The sequence below is a fragment of the Ahaetulla prasina genome, chromosome 1 (assembly GCF_028640845.1).
Source record: "Ahaetulla prasina isolate Xishuangbanna chromosome 1, ASM2864084v1, whole genome shotgun sequence".
NCBI lineage: Eukaryota > Metazoa > Chordata > Lepidosauria > Squamata > Colubridae > Ahaetulla > Ahaetulla prasina.
The window spans coordinates 47,051,231-47,076,204 of record NC_080539.1 but is presented as its reverse complement, the minus strand read 5'-3'; the positions used below and the strand labels follow the sequence as shown (position 1 = coordinate 47,076,204).

General features: G+C 38.7%; 1 protein-coding gene across 1 annotated transcript; it reads left to right on the top strand.

Moving 5' to 3' along the window:
• The first annotated feature begins 3,211 nt into the window (after window positions 1-3,211).
• MALL (mal, T cell differentiation protein like) lies at window positions 3,212-19,338 on the top strand. Its single transcript, XM_058165078.1, has 4 exons — window positions 3,212-3,383; window positions 15,506-15,673; window positions 15,873-16,010; window positions 18,022-19,338. Exons 1-4 carry the CDS (start codon window positions 3,273-3,275, stop codon window positions 18,082-18,084), a joined length of 480 nt encoding a protein of 159 aa, XP_058021061.1. The 5' UTR covers window positions 3,212-3,272; the 3' UTR covers window positions 18,085-19,338.
• The last annotated feature ends 5,636 nt before the right edge of the window (window positions 19,339-24,974 follow it).

Here is a 24,974-nt window from a genome sequence, read left to right as displayed (position 1 = left end):
TGAAAGGTTTAGAGCAGCAGTTCCCAACCTTTCCGGCTGGGGAGCCTGGCAGGGAGTGGGGTGGGGAAGAGGGGAATGGTTCTGTGTGAGGGGCAGGCATGAACATGCCCAGCTCTATTTGTGCAAGTGATGCTGCGAGTGTAAACGTCCGCCATTTGTGGAGCCCAGTTCTGAACAGGATGCTGCTTGGTAGTGGGCCATGGCCCAGGGGTTGAGGACCCTTGGTTTAGAGGAGAGGGGGAAATTGCTTCATTTTCATTATCTACCTATATAAACTAATTCTTTCAGAAACTCACCCTTGGATTTTGCCCTGATTTCCAGGTACAGATCTCACAAAATTAAATTACAATCGCCTTTCTTAATTTGCATTATGATCCCGGAGCAGAAATATAGCTGTAGAGAAGAAACTGGTTCAACAAGGCTAGCTAGAAGTACTCATATTTTTGGATGTATTCCCAATCAATTAAGGGCAAGACAATGGAATCAGTTCATCCGAACATGTTGGTCCTGCCCTTAAAATAGTTAGAACATAGGTTGCTGTTAAATTAATAGGCTTACATTCCTTGCCTCAAACTACAAAGTTAAAATAAAGTATATAAAAACATACTTTATGGCTAAGCACTTTACTGTGTATTTGTCTTCCTCTCAGACCAGGAATATGTAGAAAATGAGCAGGTAGATTTACAGTATTTCTTGGAAGTGCATGTTTTTTCTCTGTATGGGTGTATATGTTTATTAAAGGGAAGCATAATTTCTAATGCATTAATACAAAACATCTATTCTGGGTGTATCTTTGTACATGGAAAATCAGTGGCTTGTAAACAGTTAGAGCAAAGTAGATTTATAGAGTGTTTACATCTGATGAGTATAAATGAAGGACATCTCATTTTATTTCAAATGTTTATACTATTCTCAAAAATACAGAAGAGTGGTACCTGATCTAATGTGCTCCAACCAATAAAACAAACCTCATAGCAATCCTTGTTTGAAGAACACAAACATTCATAGTTAAAATATTGAGAATAATTCAGTATGTAGTTACTATGGTAGGCTTTCACTATGAACTATCCCAAGGAGAAAATGTTCAGAAAAATTAAACAATGTGCTGAAGCAAAATAACGTAAACCGTTTAACTTCTTGGCATAAGGTTCAATTTCAATTGCATTGGAGTTAAAAACAAGCAATATGAGGATAGTAACTAGGGGGGAAAACAACCAAGTTTCTATTACCAAAGTAGCGTACTATGATTCAGTAACCAGTTCAGTGATTATTTACCCATCATTTGGGAAAGATTGTACAAGTGAAATTGTATGTTTCATGGTTCTTATACAATGCATTCCCGTGCCCACTTGGTGGCATCTTCTTCCTTTGCATTAGTTGAAGGATTGGCGAAAGATGCTCAAATGCAGTACAAAGCTTAAAACACACTTATTCATCTGCGCAGGACTGGATTAGATTTTAAATTTATTGGTTTTAAATGGGTTTTATTATTTATACTGTTTTTAAATATTCGGCCTTGTAAAATAAGTTTTTTAATTGTCATTTTAATCTGTATTTATATGTTTTTATTTGCCTGTGAACCGCCCTGAGTCCTTCGGGAGATAGGGCGGTATATAAATTTGATTAATAAAAAAATAAATAAATAAATAATAAAAAAAATTTAATTTCCCTGTTACTTCCTGCTCCCCGTTAAAAAGAAAGGCTGTGTAAAAGCCAAAGAGATTGCATTCTTTAGAACTGTGAATACATGATTGTCAGCTAGTGCTGACAATCAGTTTCTGAAGCCATATGATCGTTGTTCAAGAACATACCTCATGTATTGATTTCTGAACAAAAGAACAAAACAGGCATCAATTCCACAGCAGGTTTCAGGTTCTTCCTCTTTCTGCCTATTCTGTTCTCTATTGCTGTTCTCTATTGCTACACCTCCCTGTTGGCTTCTAGCAGTATGCTCACTTGTAAGTAGCTCTTAAGCAGCAAAACTTTCCAAAATAAGCAGTTAAAAAAACCCTTGATTTTTAATCCTTTCTGCTGTAGGAGTGGTCACATAGCCCAACTAATTCAGAGGTTTAAGAGTGGAAGACAGAACAATAGACAACACAGACTGGAACACAGGTAAGAAAGCAATAGCTCGATCAATCTAACAACTGGCTAGATTGCACTTTTATGTTGTGTATGGTTCTCCGTACTTTATTTTAAAAGAGATATGGAAAAGTTAAGAGGGAGTCAGAAAGAAGAGCTGTAGGATGAGATGAGGACCTGCATCTTCTATGAGCTGAGGATATTTAGGGTGCAAAACCGGTGGGTTTCTACTGGTTCGCCCCAGTTTGGGTGAACCGGTAGTGGCAATGGCGGGAGGCTCCGCCCATCCACCCAGACATCATCACAGACGCTCTGCATGCGCAGAAGGTTCTGCACATGCACAGAAGTGCTGCGCATGAGTGAAGCAAGCGTGTGCATGTGCTCCCAATTCCAAACTGGTAGCGAAGGTAAGTGGAACCCACTACTGGTGCAAAACTAAATGAATGTAAAGGAAAACAAAAAAGCTCTTCTCTTTTGAAGCAGTGGGACACAAGTAGGGAGAAATCAAGAAAAAATTGAGCTCAATATTAGGAGAAACTTACTAAAATTAAAAACACAACTTGTTCCATTGGAGATTTTAAAATAGGCTCAGCTGAAAAGTCCATTTTTGGGAGATGAATTACCAAATTCCTCTATTGGACCAGCTAGAGCAATGTTTCTCAACCTTGGAAACTGCTGGCTGGGGAACTCTGGGAGTTGAAGTCCACACATCTTAAAGGTGCCAAGATTGAGAGACACCGGACTAGGGGATATGTCCGATTTCTTGCATTATCATTCTTAGAGGCAGACTTATTGATTCAGAATGCAGATAGATAGCAAGAAACTTGCCAGTTGCAATGCTTTGGAATGGAACCAAAAGAAAGCTTGAGCCTCAAAAAGAACCTTTTTAGAAAGAGTCAGATCTGTAGGTTCATCTCCTTCCGATACCAAAGGACATTTAATCACCCACAAATATATCCACCAGGATACATGACCTCTGATCTCTTATGGATGAGCTGCCTTAGTCTTGGTGGTGTATGAAATTCTTCCATGATGACTATAGCTACCTGCCAGGCTGGAACTGATTTCACCTTTGACGTCCTCATGGGTGTGCCACTGGATACTATTTTAAGCGTCTCATGCCAACAGTTCTGCTGCAGAAGTAATTGTGGATAGCAGATCGTAACAACAGCTACACAGAGACAATAGAAATGGATTCCAAAACTTCAGGACCGACGCGTGGCTGCCCAGCACTTGAAGATACGCCTTCGGGATTAGCCATTTTTAAAACGATACCATATGCCTTAATCTTGCCAGAGCTGGTAAGTCAACTAACTTAATTTTGTTGTATTTTTTAAAATTCCTGTCTCCAATTTAACATTGAGAAATTTTGCACACTATGTGGTGTCACTATATATGTATACAAATAAGTGTACAAAGTCATACTGATTACTCCTGGTATGTTACTTGTATGATATATGCAGATTTATGCACATATGTTTTTATGCTAATTATGCTCATAGTTAATGAAAGATTTATTTGAAGATTGGTAAACTTTCCATACTTCATTTTATGAATCAAGAATTGCATATTTTGATCAGCTGTGCATCAAAGCACATGCCATATATCTGCCTCCCACTGCTCTTAAAATGTGCACTTTAATTATTTAAGGAGTTGAAGCATCTATCCATAGTTAGCATACAGCACAAAGTTGTACCTTTGTTAGAAGAGAGCTGTGTTAATCTAAAGAAACAGGTAGTCCTTGATTTTAAAACCACAGTGGGGACCATAATTTTGTTGCTAAGTAAGACGTGTATTAAGTAAGTTGTACCTGATTTGCTGACCTTTTGACTGTGGTTGTTAAGTGGATCATGCAGCTGATAAACAAATCAAACTTTCTCCATTAATTTTGCTTGTTGGAAGCTAATTGGGAATTTCATATATGGTGATCATAAGACCCCAAGATGCTGCAGCTATCATAAATGCATGTTGATTGCCGAGCACCCAAATTTTAATCACATGACTGTAGGGATGCAGTGATTATCATAAGTGTGAGGACTTATAGATATAAGGACATAAGTATAAATTTATAGACTTCTTTATATATTCATATATATAAAGTATATAATACCCTAACTATGAAGCTGATCATATGTCACTCTTTGTTCCTAATTTTCAGAAAAGTCTAGCTAGAAACCATTTCACCAAAGGAATGATTAGCTTGGAGATATTAATATTGCATGACAGTATTCAATCTGGTTTACTAGGCTTGTGGATTTTTTCCTCCACCCACCCTAATTACTCTCAGATTATTCAGGTTGACTGCTGTGATAAGCTGTGGTAAGATGCTGTGCTCATACAGAACTTGCTTTCTGAAGATATGGGTCAATATTTTTTAAACAGTGAATTGTGAAGACAATAATCCAAAAAGCATTGATTTACAGGCTCGGTTTTTTTTTATTATTTAATTTTGTCACAACAGTATACACAAACATCGACATAAAAAAAACAACACATTATAAAAGAAATATATATATATATATAAGTAAAAGTATGCAACAGTTATATTAATTTGATATAATGAAGGGAACAATTGGACAGGAATGGTAGGCACTTTTGTGCTCTTATGCACGCCCCTTATAGTCCTCTTAGGAATGGGGTGAAGTCAATAGTAGACAGTTTTTGGTTGAAGATTTTGGGATTTTGAGTAGAGACTATGGAGTCAGGTAATGAGTTCCAAGTGTTAAGAACCTCTGTTACAGAAGTCATATTTTCTGCAATCAAGTTTGAAGCGGTTGACATTAAGCTTGAATCTATTTTTTGCTCTTGTAATATTGCGATTGAAGCTGAAGTAGTCTTTTACAGGAAGGATATTGCAACAGATGATTTTGTGTGTTAAACACAGGTCATGTCGAAGTCGGCGGAGTTCTAAGTTTTCTAATCCCAGGATTTCAAGCCTGGTGGTATAAGGTATTTTGTTGTTTTTAGAGGAGCGGAGAACTCTTCTGGACGCGTTCGATTGTATTAATGTCAGAGATGTGGATGGGTTGTAGCTAGGCATGTGATTTCTTGGATAAAGATTGATTCAACTAAAAGTGCTTCACAGGGGAGAAAGGGCAGAGCTGATTAATTCAAGATAACAGCAGGAAGGTCCATGCAGCAACTTAGATCGTTCCTTAATTTATTAATGAATTCGAGTTCGTTAATAAAAAACAAAATAATAGCATGTCTAAAGAAGAGAGATGAGGCATTGCCACTTTCAGTCTAGTTCAGTGGTCTCCAACCTTGGCAACTTTATGCCTGGCGGACTTCAACTCTCAGAATTCCCCAGCCAGCTTTGCTTATCTCTTGAGGATTCAGCTGGTATCTTGGATTTCAAAAATCCAGTGCGGTAACAAACCCTAATAGAATATCCTTGTTTAAATGCAGTTGAATTCAGATTGTTAAGTGCTGAGTATTGACAGCCTTGGAGATTCCCTGTGGTTACATCCATCTGAGGAACTTGGCTTTCAAGAATTCCTTCTATTTTTTAAAAAACAGAAAATCAAAGTAACTGGTCCCCATTACATAGTGTGATAATGAAATTCAGTGGGAAGTAGCGGCATTGCATTTTGTATTTTGCTTCACTTGGAGAACTTTCAGGAAGTTATAATTCAAGAGTTATAAAACATGGCAGAGTGACTATGTTCCTTATGTTAATTGCATTCTGATTGTATGAGACATGGGTTTTAACTCAACTGGAGTTGTGTGTGTGTGCATGCATGCATGTAGTGCTTGTGTATTTTTTATATATGAAAACTTCAGCAAAGATTGGGTAAATAGTAAGGAAGATTACTTTGATGCAATCTCGGTTGCCAAGGCAACCAGTGGTAAAATATATTTTAAGACCAAGCTACCCAGACAACATTTGGAAGCAGCACAGTTACCTCCCTAATTCATTGAAGTATAAAAGTGAGGAGGGTACACCAAAACCAGACTTGAAGATTCTGTTATCATGGTGAATCTTAATAAAAGAGTTAGCCTTCTTGTAGAGTTGATGTTTTTGTCTGGTCTACCTAGTGCAGGGGTCAGCAACCCGTGGCTCTGGAGCCGCATGTGGCTCTTTCATCCCTCTGCTGCGGCTCCCTGTTGCTGGTCGGCTCCACAATTGATAGGGCTTTTGGTTAGGACAGGTAGAGGAAAAAGGACACTGTGCTAGGAGGAGACTATGATCGGGGAATTGGACTTCCGGTCAGCAGAGGAAAAAGGACGCCATGCTAGGAGGAGACTATGATGGGGGAACCGAACTACTGGTCGGCTCCAGAATTGAACGGGAGCTTCCGGTTAGGACATTTGTGGCTCTTTGAGTGTTTAAGGTTGCCAACCCCTGACCTAGTGGGACTGAGGGCTTATAATAAAAATTGAAGCAAGCAAGAAAACAATAGCATGTTAGTTAATGTCTTCTTTGCAATATTGCTCCAGAAACCATTATTCAATGTGGGCAATGCATCTTCACATCCATGGTGGCCTAGGAGAACCCAATGGCTATAATAACAGTGGTTTCACTCAGGCATAAAACATGGACAGCTCAGGGGAAGAGGGTTTCTGTTTTTCACAATTGTTTTTACAAGTGACACAATTGACAGTTGAGCAACATGAAAGTCTGGTGAATTGCTACAAATGACAAGCCTATGGGAAGAGGTTGATTTAAATTGCATAATTCTGCATGGTACATATATTTTAAAATATTTGCATGGTACATATATTTAAAATATTTAGTTCTTGGGGCAAGGAAGGCTATTTATGAACGATATCGTGACAAAAACGAAATATAAACTGGAATATGGCTGTTTATGTGGGAATCAAAGTTAAGATGAAATACAGGAACATGCCTTTTGATTTTCTTTACCCCAATTCTTTTTTTAAAAATTTCTCCCTGTTCCTTAAAATATTCAAGCACATCTGGATCCCAGATGTTTCTTTACTTTTGTGTGTGTATGGGCAGAAGCAACTTAGACAATGTCATTAGAGCAGCAATATTCTGCACTTAAAAGTATCTGCAGCTCAATGAAGACAGATTTTTCTCTTAATTGAATTTTTATCCTATCTTTCTTCTAGGAGCTCAAAGCTACATACCCTGATTTACTGTAACAACTTTGGGAAGTAAAATTGGCTTTAGAAAAATGACTGGCACAAAGTGTAATACTATAGCTAAGCCTAGACTTGAACCCGCACCTGGCTGGTTCAGTTTAGAACAGGGGTCTCCAACCTTGGCAACTTTAAGCCTGGCGGACTTCAACTCCCAGAATCCCCCAGCTGGCTGGGGAATTCTGGGAGTTGAAGTCTGCCAGGCTTAAAGTTGCCAAGGTTGGGGACCCCTGGTTTAGAATATAGTTTTGTAAAATATGGTGTTTGTGTATGTGAATATTGCACTAGCTAACTTTTCTTGGAGAATGTATAGAAACCACAATTACAATATAGTTGCAATGGTACTTCCTATGCAAAGAACCTGCAGTTTACAAACAACAAAACAACACAGATAGATAGCATTATGGCTTTTAAAATAATATGTGGAAGTTTCATTTTGAATGTTTTTAATTTTCAATGCATATTCCTACACTCTCCATCTTGAAGAACCTGTTTGATAATTTCTCAGCAAGGGGGAGCATTAACTTTCTTGACAGTGATCCTTGCTTCCGGGCATTTGGCGGGTGTGTTGCCTGTTGGTGGGTAATCAAAAGAGTTCAACATCTTTAGATGGAGTTTTTCTTTTTCTTTCTTTCTTGGAAATGAAGTGGGAGTGCTGGGTATGTCTGGAAACACCTTTGCAAAGTATGCTGAAAAAAGGTATGCAAGAACCTGACAGCCAAAGAGAATTGCAGGGCCATCATGTTCTTTGGAATTAATTACCCTTAAAGTGCACAATCTGTACATATCTGTCAAATGTAATCACAGGTGTTTTTACTTGTCTGATTCATAACCTTTTCTCTGAATAATGACTAGTTTTATACATATAATATTTCAGGAAATCCCATTTAAGGATCTGTTTGATTCTAAGTTGACATTTTGTGCAAAACAGATCAGAATCGGATATCAAATCACCGCTCCTATTCAAGACAAAATTTATTTATTTATTTATTTACACAACAGTATACACAAACATTGTCATAAATAAAAAAAACATATCATGAAGAAAATATATATATATATAAGTAAAGAATATGCATCAGCTATATTAGTTTGATATAATGAAGGGAACAATAGGACAGGAACAGTAGGCACTTTTGTGCTCTTATGCACGCCCCTTATAGTCCTCTTAGGAATGGGGTGAGGTCAATAGTAGACAGTTTTTGGTTGAAGATATTGGGATTTTGAGTAGAGACTATGGAGTTAGATAATGAGTTCCAAGCATTAACAACTCTGTTATAGAAGTCATATTTTCTGCAATCAAGTTTGAAGCGGTTGACTTTAAGCTTGAATCTGTTTTTTGCTCTTGTAATATTGCGATTGAAGCTGAAGTAGTCTTTTACAGGAAGGATATTGCAATAGATGATTTTGTGTGTTAAACACAGGTCATGTCGAAGTCGACGGAGTTGTAAGTTTTCTAATCCCAGGATTTCAAGTCTGGTGGTATAAGGTATTTTGTTGTTTTCGGAGGAGCGAAGAACTCTTCTAGTAAAATATTTCTGGATGCGTTCGATTGTATTAATGTCAGAGATGTGATATGGGTTCCAGACAGGTGAGTTGTATTCAAGAATAGGTCTGGCAAATGTTTGGTATGCTCTGGTTAATAGTGTAGAGTTTTTGGAAAAGAAGCTGCGTAAAATTAGGTTTACAACTTTTAGAGCCTTTTTTGCTATGTAGTTGCAATGGGCTTTGGCATTAAGGTCATTTGATATGAGAACTCCAAGATCTTTGACAGGGTGGGGGTTGTCAGTAAGGTAATGACCATCGAGTTTGTACTTGTTGATAGGATTCTTTTTTCCAATATGTAAGACTGAGCATTTGCTGGTAGAGATTTGGAGTTGCCAAGTTTTAGACCAATCGGAAAGTAAGTCGAGGTCTTCTTGAAGGGTAGAAGTATTGTTAGTGGTATTAAATAGTTTGACATCGTCAGCAAAGAGAACACAATAACTTGAGATGAGGTCACAGAGATCATTTATGTATAGTATGAAGAGCGTTGGACCAAGAACACTACCTTGGGGAACGCCATTTTGTTTACACTGCTGACTTCTTCAAGCTTTTGAGCAAGAGTTTTTTCTTCTTGCTATACCTACAGAAGCCAGTGTCAGAATTTGGGACATTATCAACATTAGGAATCTGTTTTATTAGGGTCTAGTACAGAGGTGGGTTTCAGCAGATTCTGACCAGTTCTGGAGAACCGGTAGTGGAAATTTTGAGTAGTTCGGAAAACTGGTAGTAAAAATTCTGACTGGCCCCACCCCCATCTATTCTCTGCCTCCCAAGTCCCAGCTGATCAGGAGGAAATGGGGATTTTGCAGTAACCTTCCTTGGATTGGGGAGGGAATGGAGATTTTACAATATCCTGTGGCTTGGTGGGCATGGCATGGCTTGGTGGCTTAATCTTTATCCTACATTTTCTTTCCCTCTTTATCAAATGAATAGCAACATGTTTTTTAATATCAATTGCTGGAAATCACAAGGAGGATGTTAGTATGTCCTATTTCCTATGGAAATGTCGGAACAGGAAGGGAATGTTGGACTAGTCAGGTTTCTGGTCTGGTTGATCATCACTGCTGTTGGCTGATATTTTAATGCGGATTTATTGAAATGGCTTATTGATGACACAAAGGAAAGATAGGCAGTCAATAACACTCATGGATAACATCCACCAAAACAACTATAACACTGAATCTGGTTAGGTTTGTGGTATAGGTGCCTATGTAACACAATCCTATGCATGAGAGCTTAGAAATATGTGTCTTTAGCAGGGAACTATAGGTAGGTGCAGCCCCAGTACAACTTTATGCATGTTTACATAGAGCTTGCACACAAAGGCAAATATACATGCAACTGTATGTATATAGTTGGTTCGGCAGTTGCGCCCCTTCCTTGATCGGGATGCCTTGTGCACGGTCACTCATGCGCTCGTTACCTCTCGCTTGGATTATTGTAATGCTCTCTACATGGGGCTCCCCTTGAAGTGCGCTCGGAGGCTTCAGTTAGTCCAGAATGCAGCTGCGCGGGTGATAGAGGGAGCTACGCGTAGCTCCCACGTAACACCGCTCCTGCGCAGACTGCACTGGCTACCTGTGGCCTTTCGAGTGCACTTTAAGGTGTTGGTTACGACCTTTAAAGCGCTCCATGGCTTAGGGCCTGAGTACTTACGGGACCGCCTGCTGTTACCACATGCCTCCCACCGTCCCGTACGCTCTCACAGAGAGGGACTTCTCAGGGTGCCGTCCGCCAAACAATGTCGGCTGGCGGCCCCCAGGGGAAGGGCCTTCTCTGTGGGGGCTCCCACACTCTGGAACGAACTTCCCCCGAGCTTACGCCAAATACCTGACCTTCGGACATTTCGTCGCGAACTGAAGACACACCTTTTTATTCGCGCGGGGCTGGCTTAAATTGAATTTTAATCTTAAATTTGGTAAATTTGATTAATTTTAAATGGGGTTTTTAGTTCACGGTATATTTTAATTTTTTCAGGCTAATTTAAAATAAGTTTTTTAAATGCATTTTAACTTGTACATTGTATGTTTTATCTTGCCTGTACACCGCCCTGAGTCCTTCGGGAGAAGGGCGGTATAAAAATCAAATAAATAATAATAATAATAATAATAAAACTATTGTCTGGAGAGATAGGATTGCAATTTTAAGTCAGCCACAGGTCTAGCATAAGCCACAATGATGTCATAGCATCATTTGCACCGACGTAATGATGCATATGATTTGCACCGACGTAATGATGCATATGATGTCATTTGTCCACCCTTCCCTCTGAGGACAATCACAATCAAGATAAGTGAAAAATGGATAAGGATAAAGCAGGCTGTTTGTGAGACTGGAATTCAAATTTATGTTGGCCCTAATATAATAATATTGTATTTTAAAGAAATACAATATAATGCTGATTATTTAGATCGCAATTCTAAAAGGAGAAACCTTATTGAATACAATAAATATGCACAAAACTGAACTAATAATGTACTATTGTCCCGCTGCTCAGAATATGGTGACAGATGGTGATGATGAGGAATGTTGTTGTTTAAGGTGTTAAGACCACCCTTTGTTTAGCACAATTATTTATATACTTGCAAAGCTGCTTTACTCTCTATGGAATAAGTCATTTTAAATATTTATCATTATGCACATTGGTGTTTTTTTAAAAAAAGATTTGTAATGCCTTACCATTTTTAGAAAAAAAATAGACTAAAGTATATTACAATTTTAAGCAACTTTTTATACATTTGTGACATACAGCTTTTTTTCATAATTTGTCCTGCTGTTCATAATCAAGGAGAGAGATCAAACCAAACATTTTGACTATTAGTCATAAAGCTAACCTTCTACCGAATTCACAAAGAACAAATGTGATTGGAATTGTAACTGCCAGCTTCATGTTCTAATCATATATTCTGTATTTAGCCAATGCACACATTAGCTGTTAAATTAGTGTAGAGCCTTGCTTGCAAGTTCTGGTTTCCACATTCCAGTGTCAAGATAAGATAAACAATATTAAGAGATCAGATAGTTGAATTCCTGAACCTGAATGTGAAAGGGAGTGGTTGACCTTGGATGAGTAACTGTATCTACATTAGTTGATTTCAACCTGCCCTAGTACATAGCTTTAATATAAACCTGTAAACCTATGAGAAAAATTGATTGCAATGCTCTCTACATGGGGCTCCCCTTGAGGGGCACCCGGAGGCTTCAGTTAGTTCAGAATGCGGCTGCGCGGGTGATAGAGGGAGCCCCTCGTGGCTCCCATGTGACACCTCTCCTGCGCAGACTGCACTGGCTACCTGTGGCCTTCCGGGTGCGCTTCAAGGTTCTGGTAACTATCTTTAAAGCGCTCCATGGCATAGGGCCGGGCTATTTACGGGACCGCCTGCTGCTACCAAATACCTCTCACCGACCCGTGCGCTCTCACAGAGAGGGACTCCTCAGGGTGCCGTCTGCTAGACAGTGTCGTTTGGCGACACCCAGGGGAAGGGCCTTCTCTGTGGGGGCTCCCACCCTCTGGAACGAACTCCCCCCAGGACTTCGTCAACTTCCGGACCTCCGAACCTTCCGCCGCGAGCTTAAAACATATCTATTCATCTGCGCAGGACTGGATTACATTTTAAATTTATACGGGTTTTAATGGGCTTTATTATTTATATTATTTATATATTTTATATATTATTTATATATTATATATATATTTTTTAACTATTTGGCTGTGTAGAATAAGTTTTTTAATTGATATTTTATTCTGTATTTATATGTACCTTTTTATTTGCCTGTGAACCGCCCTGAGTCCCTAGGGAGATAGGGCGGTATACAAATACGATAAATAAATAAATAAATAAATTCACTCTTTTCAACTACAAAATACCTTTCCTTGTCAATTTGTACAGGTAGTCCTGAAGGAATGAATGTAATGGAGCCTGCCCATTCCATTCCTACCGTGAGGATTTGTAGGAGTGAATCTCATACCTCGAATGAGATCACTCCTTGCTTTCTGCCCACGCATTTGCTAATTGAATGCGCAGTTCATTAAGTGAACATGAGGGTGGGGAAGGCCATGGGGGGGGGCTAGTGGTGGAACAGGCCCCCAAGGCCTCTCTAACCCACTAAGATAGCTCATGATTCCCCCTCCCTTCCTGCCATGCCAGACTCACTTACTTTACAAGATCTGTCTCCTCTGTGCCGCAGTTCCTGTGCCTTTGAGGGAGAGAAAGAGTTGATGGAAGCTCCTGAGTGCCGTAATATCACACGAGTTCAGGCACCTATCCTCTTTTGCAGAGACTGGGTGCTTGAACTCTCATGAGATCACGGACCCCAGAAACTTTCATTCTGGGTGTGAAAAATGTTTGCGGTGCTTTTCTCCTCCCCCCCCCCCAACTCCTTTCTGCTACCACTGGAACACTTTTCACCCAGAAAAGTAAAAAGCCATCTGCTCCATTTTTAATGCCCCATTTGCAAGGAAATGAAGTTTCCAGCCTGTGTCAGTTCTCCATTCAGATGAAAAGTGTTTGGGCACCAATGAGATGCTTAGAAACAGAGCCACCCGCTCCATTTCCAAGCATCCAGTGGTGGGATTCAGCCAGTTCGCACCACTTCGGGAGAACCAGTTGTTAACTTTCTGAACAGTTTGGTGAACTGGTTGTTGGAAGAAATCATTAGGGCAGAGAACTGGTTGTTAAATTATTTGAATCCCACCACTGCAAGCATCCCATAGGTACCCAAACACTTTTTGCTCGCTTTTTATTGTGTTAGAGCCAGTTAGGTCTACTGGTTAAATCATTGGGCTGAAAGTGGGAAACCTGAATTCTAATCCTTCCTTAGCCATGAAAACCAGCTGGGTGACTTTGGGTCAGTCACTCTATCTCTCAGTCCAACTCACCTCAGAGAGTTGTTTTTGTGGAGAAAATAGGAGAAGAAAGTTGTGTTGGATATGTTTGCTGCCTTAAGTTATTTGTAAAAATAATAAAGGTGGGATACAAATAAATAAACAATAGACAAAAAGGATCAACCTATTAAAAATGACCCAATTCCCTCCACTTGTTATTTACAAAATGCTCTGGTGGCAGCAGCAACATCAGTAAAAGCAACACTAAAATACACAATGTCATTTACTGATTTTTCATGATACTTCCATAATAAGATTGACCCTCTTTGGAAATTGCTTTGGCAGATAATGTAGCACAGCATAGAACACCAATAAAACCTTCCAATGAAGAATAAATATAGTCCAGTTTGGTCACCAAGTATTAGCTATAGGGTGAAAGTCTCAATTCCTCAGACAGCCATTTAGGGAAATTTGGATGTAATGGACAAAATTTTACTTTGTACATTTCTTCAGACATCAGTTTTATTTCACATTTTTGTTTCCAAAGCAGACTGGACTATTAATATGCAATACCATTGCATAATTGATGTTTCAATGGAATTTGCATTCATTTGTGCAAATGATGACTCAAATGGCACAAGTGACATAAATTAGTGACATCCATTTATTTAAAATTGGATTTAACAGACATTCAGATTTAATGTCTATGGAGATTCTCAGTCATCCAGGTCATGGTTGTTCCAAAGGTGCTTTTTCAAGAGGCAAGTAGACATTCTGGTTTTTCTTTGAAGACATTTCGCTTCTCATCCAAGAAGCTTCTTCAGCTCTGACTGGATGGTGGGGAAACATCTTCAAAGAAAAACCAAAGAGTCCAGTTGCCTCTTGAAAAAGCACCTTTGGGTTTCTCCCAAGTGGTTTCTTCAGGTTTTACTTTTTTTAACAACAGTTTTCTTAATGGATTATTTTAGTTTGTACTACGGTATAAGTTGCTCAGGATGGAAATACTGAATATCATTGTTTAAAATATTAGTATTTCTCCTTAGGATTCAATGTGAATTCATATAATATAAATACACTGTGGGCATTGTCTAGTTTACTTTTTTCCTCTCTCATGCATTTGTTTTTATTTTGTTCTTGATTTAGCTTTTTAAAAAAAGTTTGTTGAAAGAAGAAACAAAGAAAGAGATGAAGACTGGTTCTCTATTTGTGCCCTCTTAGAACAATTATTGGTGGTTTTGCCCTTTGTCCACTTCATATTAACCACAGTATATGCACATCCAAGAGAATTATTTTTAATTTGGACTAGAAGTTTTTTAGGGGGGAAAAAACCCTGCTGATGTTGCATATTTTCATAATGGCCTATTGCAAACATATTTACAATTCATTATTGAAATAATATAAATACTTATTCTTCCTGAGGATCATTCCTTATGTAGCCAATATAATACTGGAAAAGGAAGAGGATATAGAAAGGTGCCCCTGAGATTGTTCAACAATGATTGGTGCAACATCCTGCTAGCTTTTAAGATTATATATGAAACACTTGTCCAATCTTTTCTTTTCTTTTATGTACACTGAGAGCATATGCACCAAGACAAATTCCTTGTGTGTCCAATCACACTTGGCCAATAAAAATTCTATTCTATTCTATTCTATTCTATTCTATTCTATTCTATTCTATTCTATTCTATTCTATTCAGTTGGACATTTTGTGCATGGATGTGTTGCTTTCAGTGTGTTTACTATGCTGTTTTAAGATAAATCATTTTATATGGTGGTATTATTTGTACTTTAGCCTTCTGCTTCAGAGTTACATTTTAATGAAATTGTATAAATCAACCAATCAACCAAATAAATAAATACAGGCATAAATCAGAGACTGACAATCTGAAATGTAAAAAAGTTTAATGATAAACATTTGCATTTCAACATTTTTCACCGTGACAGATCTTTGGCTGCTGGGTTTGGATCCTTGTAGCAGCTACCACGGTGTATTTCCCTTTGCTGCAAGGATGGGTCATGTACGTCTCGGTCAGCTCCTTTGTCATCTCCTTTCTGCTTCTCCTGAGTTACTTGTTTGGCTTCCATAAAAACTTTGAATCCTGGAGAATTCTGGTAAGGTGACAACAACTCTTGTAGCTTAAAAAGATTTGAAGTGGGTAAATACTCTCAGATTGTGAATGGGCTGCTTACTAAGATGACTTTGGTCTGTACTTCTTATGCAATTCTGTATAATAATGAATATAGCCTGAAGAATTCCAATTTCCTTCTTGTTTTTTTAACACTGTCCATATCTATGTCTCTTTTCTTTTAGGACAGTCTTTACCATGGAGCCACAGGCATTTTTTACCTGAGCGCTGCTGTGTTGCAGGCAAATGCAACAATTCATTCAGAGACGGAAGTGCCAGCAGACTTTATCCCTCGCTATTATCAGCTCAATGTTGCAGCCACGGTAAGAACCTCACATCACCTGAGCAGCTACCTGTTCTGTTTGAAAGCTCATATTTCAGTTCTAGTTGGTGACATTTTATTGCTGGAACCAGAATGAAAATAGCAGGGCAGCCCCTGCTCGGCTCAACATTTCAAAAAGTGTTCCTTTGCCCACTCAGATGCTTCATCTGTTTCCCATCATAATACTCTTTCACTTAAATACATGCTTTGTTATTTTTATGAAGAAAGTACTAAGTATTAAGTCCAGCCACTGTAAGGAATTTCTTAATAGATACAACTCAACTCATAGTCCGTAGAGATTCTCAGTCATCCAGGTCATGGTTGTCCCAAAGGTGCTTTTTTCAGGAGGCAACTGGACTTCTTTGTTTTTCTTTGAAGACATTTAATTTCACATCCAAGAAGTTTCTTCAGCTCTGAAGGATAGTGGAATCTTTCCATTCCTCACTATCCTGTAAAACTGAAGAAGCTTCTTGGATGAGAAGTAAAATGTCTTCAAAGACAAGAAAGTCCAGTTGCCTCCTGAAAAAAAGCATCTTTGGGACAACTCAACTCATAGGTCACAAGCTAGGTAAGCTTTATTCTGAACCGTTGTTTGCATTAAATCGCTGTTTAATTAACCTGGATAAATTACCCAATTCTGGGTAAAAAGTAGTTTTTCTTTGGAAAATAACACACAAATCCAAAACAGGGACATTTAAATTGACTTAAAGATTGCCACGTGTACCAAAAAATATTTGTAAATCTCCCAAAGTATTCCTATTAAGATGACAGTTGATGAAATTACCAATGGAAATTCGTTGAAATGACATAAAGGTTAAACTTAATGATATTATTTTTATAATATATATACATCTCTCCTTCCTTCCTTCCTTCCTTCCTTCCTTCCTTCCTTCCTTCCTTCCTTCCTTCCTTCCTTCCTTCCTTCCTTCCTTCGATTTTTAAAAACATTTTTAAATATATTATACTGTATTATAATATTTTTATTATACTCAAATTCCACCTAATTTGAGTAAATTAAATTAAATCACATTACAATTTTGTAAATTTACTTTTGGTTTGGCTCCAGCTGTTACATTTTGGAATACAGGCCCTACACATCAAAGGCCAAATGTGACTCTTAATGGCTCAAGGATGCACAAAGGCCTGTTGTAAAACAGTATTAACTTTCACATAGCACATGGCCTGCTTTATGGGTCAAGCCTGTCTAACCCTACCTATTTAGTACTGGATTTATAACGAAGAGCACTTTTCTATAGAAGAAGCCTTCCCTTTCCTTTGGCATAGAGTTGTAGGCTAAACAAGACATGAAAATACAGAGCAAGAGTTGATAAAATATATAGACTTGTCAAATGCTCTATAAATTCTCCAATTAAGAAACAAAATAATTATTTCAGGATAGAGATTAGGAGGTTTTGAGTGTAAACAGCGTAATGGTCTTGCAAGCTAAACTACTCCATCAGATTGTAGGAGTTTAACTCAACAAGAGAACTAGGAGCCTAAGTGCTGGGGAGGACAAAGCCCTGAGCATCAGAGAAGCATTCCCAGCGTAAGATCCCACAAGTAAGATCCCACAAGTTCATCCCACAAGTTCCTTTTGGTTAATGGTAAATTTAATCTGCTTCCCAAGCCAAACAGGTATACAAAGGAACTCATGGTCCATTAGGAAGGTCTGCTCTTTGACACCTGGGAGGAAGGGACTACAGCTCACGTGCCATTATAAAAATAGAAGTTGTATGCTAACACTTTCGGAGGCCAGGAGCCTGGAAAGTTATAAACTATGGTATGTGACAAAACTGGTTTCTACTGTGTTGTCTCAGATTTCTTCACCTTCATTTTATCCTTCAACAACCCAGCAAGCTGGGTAGCTGAAAGAGAAACAGGTGCAAGGTGAGGTTAGTTCTTGACTCATTTGGAACTGAATTTGAAACTGAATTTAGAACTATTCCTAGTCTGATATGCTAATTTGCTTTGGGAATGGGAATAATAACATTGCCATTTGTTTCTTTTTTCAGTTGTTTGCCTTCATCACTACACTGCTGTATATTTTGCATGCCTTCAGCAACTACTACCACTGAAATGACATGAGCTGGAGTCTGTATACTCGAACAAATAGTTAACGTTTAAGAAGATAATTCAGTTGCAACGGAATTCACCTGGCACAATCTCATTTTAGGTGAAGCAAACATGTTTGTTAAAACCTGTATGATAGCATATTGCTGAGTTCTGTATGTAAAACTACTCAATTTACTGTAATCTGATCCTTGATTTCTCATGCCTGCAAATTATCCCAAATAATTATTTTCCCCCCTTATATCAAACCTTCCATAAATAATGTACATAAAATAGGGGGGATTTTTGAGCTTTCTGTCTTCAGTGAATTATCTTCACATTTCCTCTTCTGTGAAGGAATCCTTGTTGGTTTGCTATAGTATCTTGCACATGGCAGTAGATTCTGAGTTCATATTCTGTGGTGGCCAGTTCCCGATTCACACAAACCCTAAATGAAATAGTGTATAGCAATGTTTCTCAACATTGGCAGCTTGGAGATATGTGGACTTCAACTGGCTGAGGATTTCTGGAAGTTGAAGTCCACATAATCTTCAAGTTGCCAAGAACGCTGGTGTATAGTATATATTATAATGCTACACAATTCAGTGTATGCCTTTATGTCATCCAATCTCTTGTAGTTGCAAGTCACAGGAAAGGTTGTGTAGTGGTTGGCAACTTTGGGTCTGTTTTCTAATTGATAAAGCTTCCAGAGAATTTCAGATTCCTCTACAACACTGCTTGAAAATTATTTCCCATTTGGATGCAACAAATCATTTATTAAGGCTATGGCAAATAATCTGTTGCCTCCAAATGGCCTGGGGAATAATTATCAAGATGTCTGGGAAGAGAAATTCACACACATTATGGTAGCTGTGATATATATGATTTTTATTTCATTAACTTTATGTGTGATTTCTATCTTAAGTAAGCATGTAGCTAAAGTGGCAACATCATACAAAATACCATCTGTTTACTTATTGGGGTGCACATTCACACAAAAAAAGCAAGATTCCTCCTGTGAACTGAAGCAGACTCATCTTGTCCTGATGTTAACTAAATCTGAAAATGCTGTGCAAACAGTATCCCTTTTGGTAATGTTAATATATGTAAAAGTATTCCGCTCTTTGTTATTACAATTTATAGAACGTTTGTTTTGATGTAGAAACATGAAGTAACTTATTGGTAAACTTGCGTTTTTTTAGTTCTGTTTTATACTGATGTTTCAGTTAACTTATCTTTTGCCAATGAATATAACTGACTTTCCTCCTTTGCCCAAATCATGCAAGTGTTTTAATCGTTGATTTATGAGTGGGGTTCAGGGGTGCTATTCAGCAGGTTCTGACAGGTTCCAAAGAAGCAATAGTGGAAATTTTGAGTAGTTCAGAGAATCGGCAAATACCACCTCTGGCTGGCCCCAGAGTGGGGCGGGAATGGAGATTTTGCAATATCCTTCCCCTAGGAGTGGGGCGGGAATGGAGATTTTGCAATATCCTTCCCCTAGGAGTGGGGCGGGAATGGAGATTTTGCAGTATCCTTCCACTGCCACACCCACCAAGCCATGCCCACCAGGCCACACCACGCCCACCAGGCCACACCCACAGAACCGGTAGTAAAAAAATTTGAATTCCACCACTGGTGGGGTTATGCCATTGCAGATGCAAAAAAAATGTATTAAGCCCATAATTTTATCAACAATTTTAAACTATTATATAGGAACTACAGAAGATGTACATGTCAAGAATGAACCTTAAGGAGCTTTAGGAACTCCCACCAAAACTTCGCTGTAAAATGCACCTCCCCACATTTATAAATGTATGTGACAATTAGGCGTTGAAATTAGGCCATAATTTTTTTTTAACTTCACCCCTCTTTCTCTGGATTCAAAATAGTGGTGTCCATCATTGTTTCCAGCTTTTGTCAGAAGGATAAAACAGCACTGGGTCACAAACTCAGCCCCCCATGAGATATATGGGGATGTGTTGGGGATGTGACTTGTATTGCAATGTGTCAAGATTCTGCGGACTTCAGTCGGAGCCCCCTTGGATCCTTCTGCTGGTGCCATTGCTTCAAAGACCTTGCTACTCCCTGACAAGTAATGCTAACACCAATCCTGAGAGATAGTACATGTCCCTTCTGTTTGGTTTGATAGCTCAATCAAAGTCTTAATCTCAATTTGGGCTTCCTCTTTTTCATGGGATCTGTTTATCAAGCACGCCAAGATTTATGGGATAAAACACTTTTCTCTAACTTATCCTTAAGCTCACAAGGCATACTGAGGATTCCTTCTATATCTGCACATGGAGAAATGTAGGCACTGAAATTACTTTGATAGTTTTTTAAAGGTAATTAAGAATTCATTTGGGTTTATGGCTTTGAAGTGCTGTGATATCTTTTATTTATTTTGCTTTACCACCAATTGCCGAAGTCTGTCATCACGATGTCAACATTACAAAATACTTTCCGATGTGGAAAATGCCTCCTCCCATCAAATCAGAACATATATTTTTAAGTGGCTAAAATTTTACAAAATCAGCATAATGCTACATCAACCTTTTTCCATGAAAAGTTAGCATTAACACATGCAATTAAGTATTGAAGTGAGGTTTCAAGCAACTTTATTTTCGAGACGAGAGGATTTCTGATTTCTGAAGCGGTAAACCGTTCAGCTCTTCCAAGTTACATCTGACTGTTTGAAGTTATGGTGGCACTGAAAAAACAACAACTTACAACTTAGTCCTTGAACCAACAACCATCAGTCTCCCAGTGGTTACTGTTGCAATTTTGAGAGCTTGGCTACCACCAGCATTTGTGGTAGCATGTGGTCATGCGATCACCATTTGCAATCTTCCTAGCTGGCTCCTGACAAGCAAAGTCAATGAGGAAACTGTGATGACCTGGGGCATGACACAAAGCAACACAGCCAAAGAACCGATATTTATTATCACCAACTGTGCCCCCAATGTCCCTTTCAACTCTCCGACCTGGAGAGAGCTCTTCCACCAACCTGTAATAGTCTTTGGCTGGCAATACTTCAGTCCCAAACATTGTAAGCAGAAAACTTCTAACAAAAAATCCAAAGGCAAGACAAGGTAATTAATCTGGCAGGGCAAGCAAACTAAGGAATTCCACAAGTAAAGTAGCACGGCAGTAAATCAAACCAGTTGGGAGGATGCCAGGATTCAAAAAAAAAACCAGATAAACTCAGTGTTTGTTCCCAGCAACCTCCCCTTCCATTTGCCTCTACTTTTAAACTCCATCAGCAGCTGTGCCTTGTAAAGAGGATCGGGTCCCTTTCCTCCCTCGTAAGCCATGCAACCCACATTGCTCTCTTCTCTGTTTCCCCTTGCACTGCCTGGGATGAGGAGGGGGTGGATCTTGGTCTTCATTTGAACCCCCTCTCCCTTGTTCTACCTCTCCCCTGCTCTGCCCAGCCTGACTTTGCACTTCCCCAGTTTCTTCCACAGCCAACGGATCCACTCTCTTACTTTCTGTCAGCTGTTCCTCTTCCCCTTCGGATTCAGACTCCGAGAGGGGCATGACAGAAAGTGGCAGGTAGTCACAGATTGCAGTCATGTGATGTCTTGTTTAAGAACCATTTCGCTTAGCAATGGAGTTGTCTGTCCCAGTTAGTGTCATTAAGCAAGGAATACCTGTACCTTCAGTTCTCTAGTAAGAGAACATTAGTACGCATTGCCTTGTCTATGAATGCAGGTAGTCCTTGTTTATTGACTGTCTTGTACAGTGACTATTTGCAGTTTTGTGATAAAAAATTAATGCTGAAACTAGTCCATGCATTTACAACCTCCTCAGTCTTTAAAGTAAAGGAAAACTGAAGTAAGATCATAAGCACAACCATGGTTTCACTTAAAGACCACTTCACTTAATGACCAAATTGCCAGTACCAATTATAAATCTATAAAAAATAGTACAAACCTTACTGTTACATGCACATATGTTGAAAACATTAAGGATGTCATTACAGGTAGTCATCGACTTACAACCATCTGTTTAGGGACCATTCAAAGTTACAATGGCACCTATAAACATTTTTCACCCTTAGGACCATTGCAGCATCCCTATGGTCCCACAATCAAAATTTGGATGCTTGGCAACTGGCATGTATTTATGATGGTCGCAGTGTCCATGCGATTACCTTTTGTGACCTTCTGACAAGCAAAGACAATGGGAAAGCCAGATTCACTTAACAACAGGGCCACTAACTTAACAAGAGCAATGTTTCACTTTACTGTGGCACGAAAGGTTGTAACATGGGGCAAAAACTTCTCCTGATTGAGTTTGATGCTTGGTGACTTCTCATCCACACCCATGTAACAAAGATAACATTTACACTGCTTCCTTCTGGAAAGTTTTTTTCACCTCCTAATGTTATCTGAAGGGCTGGTAATCCTTGGTACTCTCCCATCTAAAGGTTAACCCGTTCTCACCCTGGTTAGCCGCCAAGACAAAATCATCAGAGTGCTGTCAGTTGCATTGTTCAATTCCTTTAGAAGAGATTTGATATTTTTCCAACGAGTTGCTTAATTATCCACTGGATGTATTTTTAAGATAAAGGGTTCAGGGCATGTCCCTCATCAGAGAGTCATCATCAGAAGAGAGTAAGAAACACAGAAATAACGGAATTAGCAATTACAGAATTGGATGAGTTCCCAAAGAGCCGTTTTCACCAACACAGAAGTCTACATTAGAAAGTAATTAATTAGTAAGTAATCCATTAAGTAGTTCGTAGCATGTCATGCAAAAGAGAAGTGAAGCCAAATTTTAAGATCTCGGAAAGGAATGGGTAAAAAAATTATAAACACAGACAGAAATTCTATATAATATTTTGTACCTTTTGACAAGTAAAGTCAGTGGAGAAACCAGATTCACTTAACAACTGTGTTACTAACTTAGAACAGAGTGATTCAGTGTTTAGCAACTGTAGCAAGGAAGGCCATAAAATGGGGCAAAACTCACTTAACTGTCTCAGTTACCAACAGGAAATTTGGGCTCAACTATGAGGACTACCAGTATTATTATGCACATGCAGACACACCTATATAAACTGCATATACTTATAGGTCATATGTATGCATATACATAACTACATGTGTACATATATACCTGCTAGAGGCTGTGCTTAAAAACAGTATTAACAATGTATAATTATCAATTAAAGGTAACAAAATTGATTCCACCTGTTTATGCCAACCCTTCTCCCTTTCAGTGCCCACAAATTATTCTCAGACACATAAATGTAAATGCACATGCTTATACACATGCACCTACATACACCTTTTTCCAGAAGAAACAACAAAAAAGAAAGAAGAAACCCAGGATTAAAAGGGAGGGGCAGCTGCCCTGCGGAGGGAGGGAGGGGGAGGGAGAGAGCGAGAGAGAGAAAGAGAGAGAGAAACAATGTGGACTGAGATGATGGGAGAGAAAGAGGTAATTGGCCAGAAAACAAAGAAAACAGTGAAAAACCTTGTATCTTTCAGTATGAAAAAAAAGATTAAAATTCACAAAGTAGCCCCTCCTTAGAAATGGCTAATCTTTAAACTATTTTAATTTAGGGTACATGCTTTTCTTTTCTTTCTTTGCTGAAGAAGAGGCTTCTTCAGTCATTTTTAATCTCTGCTGCTTGTTTGCGCATTTTTTCCAATAGTGCCTCTCTTTTTCTTGGCAATCGCAAAATGACTGCCACCCCCCCTTCACCTCATCTCAGAATTATTTGGACGTACTCTTGTTTTCATAATTGCAATAGCTTAAATCCCGTGGAGTTGGGACTTGGAGATAACAGCAATTACACTTCAAAGCTCAATTCAGTCCATATACACTGCTCAGAGTCCTTCTGTGTGAGAGATGGATGGTTTCAAAATGTGATAAAGTAAATAAATAAATAAAACCCTGCTGAGGCATTGTCTAATTTATTAAATAAGAATAGATAACATGTTTCAAAAATTGCAAACTCTTAAAATGCAACCATAAGAAAATAGTTCCTTATTGAGCATTTTAATAGAGCATGAACTACATATTTCTTTATGTATCTTTGGAAAAAAACCAAAACTAGAGAACTCTTAAAGAAAAAGAAGCTAAATGTTAGAGATAGGACCCTGGAAGCTCTGCTCTTGTAGCAGGAATTGGCACTTCAACAATTGGCAGGAGGCATGCATAGCCCCAGCCATGAAGAATATCACCAATTGATTTCCTTAAATTTATGTTCTGGTCCAGAAGTGGAAATCAGTATGGACACATTTTGTTTAGCAACCTTCCTATCTTTGGAAGACCAAACTCACCCATTTTAATATAGCTATTAATTCAAAATATAGATGAATATGAAATAGTTTTATTCTGCCACATGTAATTGTCTGAGTAGCCACCAGGTGTCTGTAATGGTCTGCTGAAAAACTACAAAATACAGTATAGGCTTTCTTCTATGCTCAGCTGTACCAAGATGCAGTTCTTCTGAAAAAGTCAAACTTCTCCTTCCATCAACCCAACCGCCTATGATTTGGAGCTGTTCCTGAATACCTAGCAGAAATGTCTCTAGAAATAAGTGGGGTTAAAGGGGGTAAGTAATCTTTGCGGGAAAAAAACAAGTTCATCTATTTACAAATACATTTCAGATTCACTGTACTGTTTCTTGAATAACTGCATAGAAACTCCTTTAGATTACCTCTGGACCTGAGACAGTTATCTGGTAGCCATGGATATACCTGGGGCATTAATCCATATGTCTTTTCATAACATGCCTTTGTGTCCTTCTGATGAGGCTTTTGACAATGCAATCCAAAAAGAGAGCCACTTATTGGCTAGGGCACTAGGCTAGAAAGGAAGAAACTGTGAGTTCAAGTCTCACCTTAGCCATGAATTCCAGCTGGGTGTCTTTGGGCCAGTCGCTCTCTCTCAGCCCATCCCC